Below are 10536 nucleotides of genomic sequence, written 5' to 3' on the forward strand. Positions count from 1 at the left end.
GCAGCTCAGCAGTTTCATTCTTAACACTCCTTCAGGACTGCTTGTTATGGGCTGTGCAAGTGCCTGGAACTGTTGTGAATGCCTAGGTGCATCTTTTGTCTAAAGAGCTAGACTCCTTTTAGGTTTTTGAATCCCAACCCTTTTTATAAGCATGGTTTCAGATCTATTTATTTATTGTTTTCTAGGGAAACTCTTCACTGAATTGGGGCTTGGTAAGTTCCATTTCCTGCCCCCCACATACACACCCTTAATATAATCCGTGTTATATACTGTGTCCTGTTCAGCGTGTCTGTGCTCTGGGGAGTTCTCATCTCTCTCTGTGTTTGCTTTCAGGATTGAGAAGAGCCCAGCTATATGCAGGTACTGTACCTAACACTGACACTTTATTCACGTCGGCATCCCACCTGCTCCTGAGAGCTCTCTCCTCACTTCCCAGTGCACCAGCACTTCCATAGCAAAAGCAATAGGCTGGAAACAGCAATGTCACTGGGGGTGGGTGGAAAGGGGCAGGCCACACCCCAGGTTTATTGCAGAGCAGGGATGTGGCCCCGTTGGGAAAGGGCTGATTGGTGAGGAAATGCTGCCCCCTAGTGTCACCTTCGCAGGGTAGTACCTGGGCTCTGCAGGATGCACATTCTTAGCTGTCCATAATTAAATAGAAGGAAATTGTGGTTAAAGCTTGGTCTGAGCATGGTGATGCGGCTGTTGGGAGAAGAGCAGCAGCATCACCATGCACAGAACAAGCTTTAACCACAATTTCCTTCTAGCGTAACAGGACCAGACAAGAGTTGTTCATTATCTCCATGGATCTGGGGGGAGGAAGGCCCTGTCCTCACTACAAGGGCAGACAGCTTTTTATAACTGGCTTGTGACACTCCCCTGAACCACTTACAACAAACTGTGCCCAGCCCATGCGGCAGCTTTTCTGCCTCATAGCCATGGCTGAGCTGTGTGTGTGTGTGTGTTTGTACCCAGCATGCTGTCTGATTGTGTGTGTGCCCTGGTGCATGCTGGGAGAGTCTGGGCAGTTCCAGCAGAGATCAGAGCGCCCAGGGGCCATGCACACACATTGCAGCACCACTGGCCAGAAGGAACATGCACTCCGGGGTATCCTACTGCACAGAGCTGGTGGGAGGGACACCCAGGGCAGTTACACAAGCACTGCTGGGGGTCCTGTTAGGGTTGCCACCTCGGAGGTGCAAAAAAACCCAGGGCATCTGCCTGCTCCACATACACCATCTGTCCCCTCACCCCAGACACTATCTCCCCATCGCACCCCTGTGCACTGTGTCCCTATCCCACCCCTGGGAGAGGCACTAGCCCCCGTGGGCTCCTGTTCCTGGGGCTGAGCTGGGATCCAACCTCACCTAGCAGGACATGGTACCAGATCTACTCCACTCCCCCCGCATCCAGGCGGTGACCCTCACATCCAGTACCTGCATGGCCCCGAGCTCCCCATCTCACTTACTGCACCCAAGCTGCCCCATCCCCAGAGCTCCCAGACACTCTGCACCCAGAGGTCCCTCTGTGCAGGCACCACCACCCCGCAGCTCCTCTGCTACAGTCACTGACACACCCAGGACTTGTCATGTCCTGGACAGACTCACAGATTTCCCAGGACAGCGACCTGAACAAAGGGACGATCCTGGGAAAACCTGGACAGGTGCCAGCCCTAGGTCCTGTCCACACAGCACAGTAATACCCAGCCGAGCCAGCTACAGGCAGCCAGACACGTACCAGGCCAGGTCACTGGCAGGGACGTTGTGTTAACTCCCCAACGTGCCCCACACCAGGCTTAGAGCCCCCAGGACCCAGCCCCAGAACAGCTGTAACGTAGACTCATAGCAATGCAGGGCAGGAAGGGACCTCAAGATTTCATCTAGTTCAGCCCCCCATCCTGGGGCAGGGCCTAGACCATCCCTGACAGGGGTTTGTCCTGTTCTTACAAACCCCCAGTGATGGGGATCCCACAGCCTCCCTCGGACCTGGGTCCAGAGCTTCACTGCCCTGAGAGTTAGGAAGTGTTTCCTCATCTCCAGCCTCAGTCTCCCTTGCTGCAGATTGCGCCCAGTGCTCCTTGGACAGGCCCTCGCCCGGCCCGCTGGGGGTATCACCAAGTGTGCGTATCGCTGTTATCACACTGCGGGGGGGGGGGAGGGGAACCAGCTGGCTCAGGGGGGAGTGAGGGGAGCTGGGGCCTTTCACTCCTCAGTCCCTGATCCCAGCCTAGACTCAGAATCCAGTTCCCAGAGGACAGGCGCACACATCGTAGTTTACATTAACGGCAGCCCCTGGCCACCTCCGCAGGGAGGCCAAGTACTGAACACCGCAGGGACAATTCTTCCCCAGGGAGAGGCTCCAGCAGATGTCAGGGCTGAGCCATGTTGCCAGGACAGTGGGAGGCTCACACGGCCGCTGTGATGTCTTTGTACACTCGATACACAGAGCTCCAGTAGCTGGAGTGTAAACCCCACTCATACCCTCAGCACTGAGCTCACTGGCACTGCCACAAGGCCCCCCTCTCTCCACACCAGAAGAGGGGGTGCCAGGGGGCCATGGCCCCATCACTTTTAAAAGTGAGAGGGTAGGCCTCCCCCTTTTTACCAGTCAGAAGGGTTAGGATAAGAGCGGGGGGAAGAGGCAGCACGAGGAGAAGGGGCAGTGTGAGGGCAGGGGTTCAGGGAGAAGGGGCAGTGCGGGGGCAGGAGCTTGAGGAGAAAGGTTGGCATGGGGGTGGGGCCTTGGAGAGAAGGGGTGGCACGGGTGGGCAGGGCCAGGGTTCAGGCACCAGTGGCCCCTCTACTTTTAGGGAGCTTCTGTGACTCCTGGGGAGAGTACCTGCCGGATCCTGATCCCAGGGGCCAGAGGTGCCAACTTTCTTATGTGCCAGGAGGTGCTTGACCCACACACTGCCCCAGGCCCCACTCCCACTCCACCCCTTCCTTCATGGCCCCACCCCACCCTGCCCCTTTCCACCCTGCTCCACCCCACCCCACCTCACCTCTTCCTGCCCTGTACCGCCCCTCCCGACGCACCCTGCCATTGCTCCTCCCCCTCACCCCAGTGCCTCCTGCAGGCCACTGAACAGCTGATCACGGCAGGAGGGAGGGGGAGGCACTGATCATCAGGGCCGCCGGTGGGCGGAGGTGCTGGTGGGAGAGGGAGGAGCTGATTGGCAGGGCTACCATTGGGTGCTCAGCACCCACCACTTTTCTCCAAAGTGTCTCCAGAGTCTGGGTGTGAAAGTTCCCAGCGTGTCTGACCCAGGGCTCGTTAATGAGAGTGAGGGGGGTGGCTGGTGCAGTCATTAGATGGAGACACCTGAGCCCCTGGGGCTCTGAGACAGTCTCGGTGACCATCATCTGCTCTGGGAGATGCCCAGGTGCAGCTGCGGAGGGTCTGTGCTGCTGGCAGAGTCCAGGGGACAAATTGCTCTGGGCAGAGAGTTCAGGCTGGAGCCAAGTCTCCATTTTCAGCCTTATTTGTGGGGGTGAGATCAGAGGCCCAGAGGAATTTTTCTACCCAGGGCAAATTAAATAGCAGCTGTGGAGTGTTTCATAGCTGGTGTCCTGAATCTGGCCTGCACATAAGTGCATTTCCGGGGGTGTTGACAGTCACTCACTGCAAGTCACTGGGATTTGGGCTCCTAAGTTGCTCAGACAGGTTTGCAGTGGAGCTGGGTGAAAATTGGGTGCAAATAGTTTTAGTCGACCTGAAATAAAAATTTTCAGCAAACAAACTATTTGCAAATCCATGTTGAGTTTTCTGAATAGTTTGAATGGACAGAAAACGGTGCTGCCACTTCCCTTCTAGCCTTTAGCCCAGTGGCTGGGCCCTCAGCTGGGAGCCCCAGGTTCAATCTCCCCATGTGATGTGGGGCAGGAATTGGAATGTGGGTCTCCCCACCTCACATGAGGGCTGGAACCACTAGGCTCCAGGTGTCTGACATGGGGCTCCCTCAATCTCTCCTGCTGAAGATGCCCCGTGTCTAAACACAGCCATGGGCCAAAGTGTGGGAGTGAGAATGACTCTGCAGCCTGGTGGGTTGGGCTCCACCTGGGAGCCCCGAGTCCAGCTCCCCTGTCCCACTGACCCTGTAATTATTGATCCATAACCCCAGTGAGGGGAGGGGTTATGGCCCCAGGCACAGCAGTGTCTCAGCCATGACAGTGCCCCAGTGCAAACCCCTAGTGCAGATGCGCTGCGTGGGTGTGAGCTGGGACTGGCCCCTAGTGCAGCTTCTCCCAGATGCAGGGGACAGAATTCTGAGGATCAGAAACATCCACAAACACACATGTCAAGATCTGCCTGATAATCCTGAGAGATTTGATTATCTGATTATTGTGTCTTTGTCCTGTGTGTGGGGAAGGCACTGTCCTGCTCTTAGTAACAAACCAACCACACATGGCCCCAGACCAACAGAGATTCCCTGGGGCCTGGCCCCCATGTCATCTCTCTACACCCATGGCACCTGCCCCTCCCTTACCCTTCCCGCACCCCTCTGATCACCTGGCTCCTGCCTCTATTCTCCCCTCCTCCCCCCTTTCAACCCCTTTCAGCTCCCCTTGGCCCCTGCCCCTATCTCTCCACTGTGTCTCCCTGGCACATGCCCCTGCCCTCCACCCACCTCTGCCCCTCTAGAACTCTCCCCCTTTGTCCCCCTGCCCTCCTGACACCTGCCCCTCTCCACCAAACACCCTCTGCACCCTGGCACCCACCCATCACTTCACCCCCTTCTACTTCCTGCAGGCCTCCAGACAGAAATTGTGGGCCCTGGGACAGAACAGTCAATGTGCCCCCAGACACACACAAGCTGCACCCGTGGGCACAGTCCGCTTGACATTAGGGTGGTGCTGTGCCTGCGCTGGCTGGTGCCTAGTGAGCTGCCGGCTGCACTGCTGGTCGTGCTCTTCTCGCACAGCCAAGGCTTCCATGTGCTCACCTGTCTAATCATGCAAACCCAGTGACCTGTGCCCTGCCCCTCCCCTGAGGCCAAGCTCCTGTCCCAACCCTTCTCCAAGGCCCCGCCCCCGCTCACTCCATCCCCCCCCCTCTGTCGCTCGCTGTCCCCCACCCTTACACACTTTCACCAGGCTGGGGCAAGGGGTTGGTGCTGGGGGAAGGTGTGGGGTGAAGACTCTGGGAGGGAGTCTGGGTGCAGAATGGGGTGTGGGGTTGGACTCTGGGAGGGGGTTCGGGTGCGGGTTCTAGGCTAGGGCAGGAGAGGGTCAGGGGGTCAGCACTTACCATGGATGGCTTCCAAAAGTGGCCAACACACCCCTCTGGCAGTGGCTTCTATGTGGGGGGCCGCTGTGATGGGTTTGGTCACAGAGACCCCCTTGGGACTGTCACCTGATGTGTTGAAACTACTTCTGAGCCAGTTTTCCCTGTCAGCTTGCGACTCCACAACCCTGTCTTGCTGAGCCAGACACACAAGCCTGCTGCAATGCAGACCCAGGTCTGAACCACATCCCCAAAGCTGCAGGCTTTAACTGAAAACCACACAGTAGGCACTCCTGTCTCTAGCACCCAGATGCCCAGCTCCCAATGGGATCCAAGCCCCAAATAAATACATCTACCCTGTATAAGCTTTATACAAAGTAAAACTCATAAATTCTCTGCCCTCTATAACACTGATAGAGAGGTATGCACAGCTGTTTGCTCCCCCATCACTTACTCTGGGTTAATTAATAAACAAAAGTGATTTTATTAAGCATAAAAAGTAGGATCTAAGTGGTTTCAAGTAATAGCAGACAAAACAAAGTAAGTTACCAAGCAAAATAAAACAAAACATGCAAGTCTAAGTTTAATACATTAAGAAACTGAATACAGGTAAACCTCACCCTCAGAGATGTTCCAATAAGCTTCTTTCACGGACTAAACTCTTTCCTAGTATGGGCCCAATCCTTTCCTGTGGTACAGACCTTGTTCCAGCTCAGGTAGTAACTTGGGGATTTTTCATGACTGGCAGCCCCCTTTGTTCTGGTCCACTCTCTTTTATAGCATTGGCACAAGGTGGGAATCCTTTGCCTCTCTCTGGGTTCCCCTCCCCCCTTCTAAATGGAAAAGCACCAGTTTTAAGATGGATTCCAGTATCAGGTGACATGGTCACATGTCCTTTGAGACTTCATTACTCACTGGCTGGCACCCACATATACAGGAAGACTTCCAAGTAAATAAACCATTTACAACCAATTGCTCCAGTCAATGAGAGCCATCAAGATTCTAAGCCACCATTAGTGGAAGGAGGGATAGCTCAGTGGTTTGAGCATTGGCCTGCTAAACCCAATATTGTGAGTTCAATCCTTGAGGAGGCCACTTCGGGATCTGAGCCAAAAATTGTTCCTGCTAGTGAAGGCAGGGGGCTGGACTCAATGACCTTTCAAGGTCCCTTCCAGTTCTAGGAGATTGGTATATCTCCAATTATTACCTTTATTAATGGCCCACACTTTGAAGTCCTATTGTAACTATGTAGAGTAATACTTCATATTTCTAGTTTCAGATATAAGAATGATACATACATACAAATAGGATGAACATACTCAGTAGATTATAAGCTTTGTAATGATGCCTTACAAGAGACCTTTTGCATAGCACATATTACAGTTACATTATATTACACTCATGTTTATGAAAACGCAAGCCAATGGGAGCTGTGGAGTCAGCTCTCGGGGCACGGGCAGCCCACGGAGAGCCCCCCCAGGGGCCACCGGTCACTTCTGGGTCTGGAATGCAATGAGGGTGGGCAGGAAGCCTGCCTTAGCCACACTGCACTGCTGTCCGGGGGCCCCTGGGCCCTTTTACCTTGCCCGGCCCCCATGGCAATTGCCCTCTTTGCCCCCGCCTGCAGCGGGCCTGACCACCTGGCGTCCACCTCTCCCTTTTCCCCCTCTGATCCCATGTCTCCCACCCTCCTGTCACCCCTGTGCCTGCCACTGCCCTCACCCCAGATTCTCACCCCACCCCTCATCCTCCTCTGCTCTCCTGGCTCCCACTCTTCTCCTCACCCCCATCCCAACCCTCGCCCACCTGTGCCCACCCCTCTTCTAGCCTCATTCTGAACTTCTCTGGAGTCCTCCCATCTACTCACCCCTCCCTCTGCCCCACTGGTGCCAGCCCCTTCCCCCTGCCCTCCTTTTGTCTGCCCCCTGCTCAACCCCCCTCAATCTCCCTGGGACCTGCCCCTCCCTTTGCCCCCTTCCTGCCTGCTGCCCACCCCCCTATGCCCCAGCACCCACTTCTGCCCACCCCCCTTTTCCTCCTTTTGCCTGATCCTTCCTTTCCCTCCCCTTTTGTCCCCTGGCACCCACCCCTTCCCTTGTCCCCTCTACCCCTCATGCCTTCCCCTCCCCTTGCCCCTTGTTGGCCCTGGTCCCTGCCCCACCCTCCCCCCTCACTGTCCTCCCAGTGTCCACCTCTCCCCTGCTTTGCCCCCCGTGCCTGCCTCTTCCTTCTCCCACACTGACCCCCTCCCCTCGCCCCCAGCACAAGCTCCTTCCCTCACCCCCTGTGCTCCAGTGCCTGCTCCGACCCTCTGGGTCCTGCTCCTCCCCTCGTGTTCCCTCACGCTCACCTTGGTGCCTACACCTCCCTTCACACCCCTCTGTCCTTGTAAGGCCTGCCCTTTTCCACACTCCTCTCTCTGCCCCTTGTGTGCACCTGTTCTCTCACCCCCCAATCTGCCCCCTGCCCTTCTTGCATCTGCCCCTCTGCTCAACCCCCTGAAACCCTTCTGGGATCTGCCCCTTCCCACCATCTTCCTCCTGGTGCCCTCCCCTCCCCTCACTCCCCCCATTCCCCTCTGGTGCCTGCCCCACCCCTCACCGCCTTTGTCCCCTGTTCACCTGCACCTTCCCCCATCCCCTCCTTTGCCCACCTCCTGCCTGCCCCTTCCCTTGCTCCCCTCTAGCCCCTGGTGCCAACCCCTCCTTTTTCACCCCCTCTGCCTCCCTAGTGCCTGCCCCTCCATTCACCCCTTCTGTCTGATGGTGCAACCCCTTCCCTCTTCCCCCTCTGTGCCCCAGTGCCTGCCTTTTCTCTTGCCCCCCTTTGTCCCCTGGTGCCCACGTCACCTCTTTTCCCCTATGCATCAGCCCCTCTTCTCACCCCCTCCACCCCCTGGTGCCTGCCCCCCCTCTTCCCCCTAAGCTCCTTGGCACCAGCCCCTCTGATCACCCCACTCTGTCCCCTTGACACCTGTTCCTCTCCTGCTCTGTCCTCCAGTGACCGCCCCTGCCCTAGCTACCTCCTCTCCCCCGGTTCCTGCCTCACTTTGTCCCCCTGGTGTCTGCCCCACTACTCATCCCTCCACCTCTGGCACCTGTCCCTCTCCTCGACTCCATCAGCCCCTCTGGAGTCCACCCCTCTCCTCATTTCCCCTGCCTCTTGGAGCCCCCCCATTCCCTTACACCCCTTTGCCCCTGGATGCCTGCCCCTTCCTTTGCTTCCCTGTGCCCCCTGGGGTCTGCCCCCTTCTTCTTGGTGCCCACCCTTCCCCTCTTCCCAAAACCTGCCCTCCCCACCCCCACTGGTGCCTGCTCCTTCCCTTGCCCCCCATTGCTCTTGTGCCTGCCCCTCCCCTTTCCGCTCCCAGCATCAGCCTGGTGCCTGCCTGTCACTCTGTTGCCCTCCCCTTCCCCACCCTCACTGACACATCCCCCCAAACCTTCCTCTTGTCATTCCCCTCAAGTTCACTCTCATGGGCAGACAGGGCCCTGAGTCTCCTTAAAGTGCAGTGACCCCCCAGCACAGCAATTAACGTGGATGCAGGTTAATTTCCCTTTGATCCCAGTGACCAGCCCCTGCCCCCAGCCCTGACTCTGTGACTCTCTCCCCAGTGGACATGACTCTGGATCCAGACACAGCAAATCCCTGGCTCGTCCTGTCTGAGGATCAGAAATGTGTGAGATACGGAGACACACAACAGGATCTGCCCGACAACCCTGAGAGATTTGATCCTTTTCCCTGTGTCCTGGGCGCTGAGCGGTTCACGGGCGGGAGGCGTTACTGGGAGGTGGAGGTGGGAGACAAGACTAGATGGACTCTGGGGGTTTGTAGGGACTCTATGAGCAGGAAGGTCACGCCCACACCTGGGAATGGATGCTGGGTCATGTGGCTGAGGGGTGGGGAATACAAGGCTGGCACTTCCACCTCTCCCCCCATCTCTGTGAGCATCCAGCCCAGCCGGGTGGGGATTTTCCTGGACTATGAGGCGGGCGAGGTCTCGTTTTACAATGTGACTGACAGGTCCCATCTCTTCACTTTCACTGGCACCTTCTCCGGGACTCTCCGCCCTTATTTCTATCCTGGTCACAAAGCTGGGGGTACAAATGTGGCTCCCCTGATCATCTGCCCGGTCCCAGCTCAGGCCGAAGGGAATCTCTGCACCTGACAGTGACCTCGTGGCACAGACTGACCCCTCCCAGCATTGCTGATCTTTCTGCCCCCGCCCCACACACACACAGTGGTGGGGGCCAATTACTGCAGACTACTGGACTTTCTGTGCTGACCGGATGCTGCCTGTTTCCCTTTTCAACTGGAGGTTCCAGTCGAAAACCAGACATCTGGCAACCCCTAGCCCTCACCTTTCCCCATCCCCTGCCCCAGGGGTAGCAGATGGTGTTGGATCATGGTCATTCACTCCTGTCAGAATTTTCTATCCCTGTGAAATCTCAATGTAAAATATGAAAGAAAAAAGATTAGTCTTATATTTACATCTTGTTATAATAATATTTTATAAATTAGAATATTTTCATTTACATTTTAACAGTATTTCAAAAACAAGCACGTAAACATATTTTTAGAAATGTAATTTTTTACATTTATTTTTTGATTCCTCCCTCAAATCTATATTGAAGTTTAACTTCTCTAAATAATGTCATTTGTATTTCAACTGTGAAATTTTAAAATATTTATCTTAACAAAATAAACTATTAAATTGTCAGACTGGGGTATTCAGTTACAATGTACATGTGTCAAAAACATCACAACTACACATATGTGCAGCTGCTCTCTGTCTCTCTCTCTCCCCCTCTCTTTATTGCGTTGACTGGTTCTCTCTGAAAGGCAGGGCACATACGTCCACCTCCTACACTACATCTTTGAAAATTAATAGGTGAAAAAAATGATAGAATTAACTTAAATATATTGCTTATATAATCTTGTGTGGGTTAATTAATATTCTTTTAAAAATCACATGAATTAATGCTGACAGAAGTTCAGTTTGTAGCTACATATAATTGGTAATCAAGATATGATACTTCCTTTCTTTTTCTCATGTCAATGAACAAAACACAATCCTCAACCTCAAATGCTGTCTTCCTATATACAGAAATCTCTTCTACAATCTCCATTTTTTAGTTTTATTTTTCTTTAGAAATATTATTTGCAGGCAATGTACTGTCAGTGTCCACTGTTGATTTCAATGTACTGACGGGCTTTTCATGTTCTTGGTTATAAGGTCACAACAAATGTAGTTTGGTAAAGAAATAGAGAAGGGGGTGTACTCCTTTACTGAATCATCACAAATTAAGTGCC

The 10536-nt window shown here is 54.5% G+C and overlaps 1 protein-coding gene across 1 annotated transcript in view; it reads left to right on the forward strand.

Moving 5' to 3' along the window:
• LOC120383010 (butyrophilin subfamily 1 member A1-like) overlaps positions 1 to 9828 on the forward strand; it is a 34377-nt gene extending 24549 nt beyond the window's left edge. Inside the window, exons 7-9 of the mRNA XM_039500600.1 lie at positions 186 to 212; positions 334 to 360; positions 8838 to 9828. Coding sequence (XP_039356534.1) covers positions 186 to 212; positions 334 to 360; positions 8838 to 9391 — 608 coding nt within the window. The 3' untranslated portion in view covers positions 9392 to 9828. The remainder of the gene's footprint in view (positions 1 to 185; positions 213 to 333; positions 361 to 8837) is intronic.
• The last annotated feature ends 708 nt before the right edge of the window (positions 9829 to 10536 follow it).

This window comes from Mauremys reevesii, linkage group 15, assembly GCF_016161935.1.
Source record: "Mauremys reevesii isolate NIE-2019 linkage group 15, ASM1616193v1, whole genome shotgun sequence".
NCBI classification, from domain to species: Eukaryota; Metazoa; Chordata; order Testudines; family Geoemydidae; genus Mauremys; species Mauremys reevesii.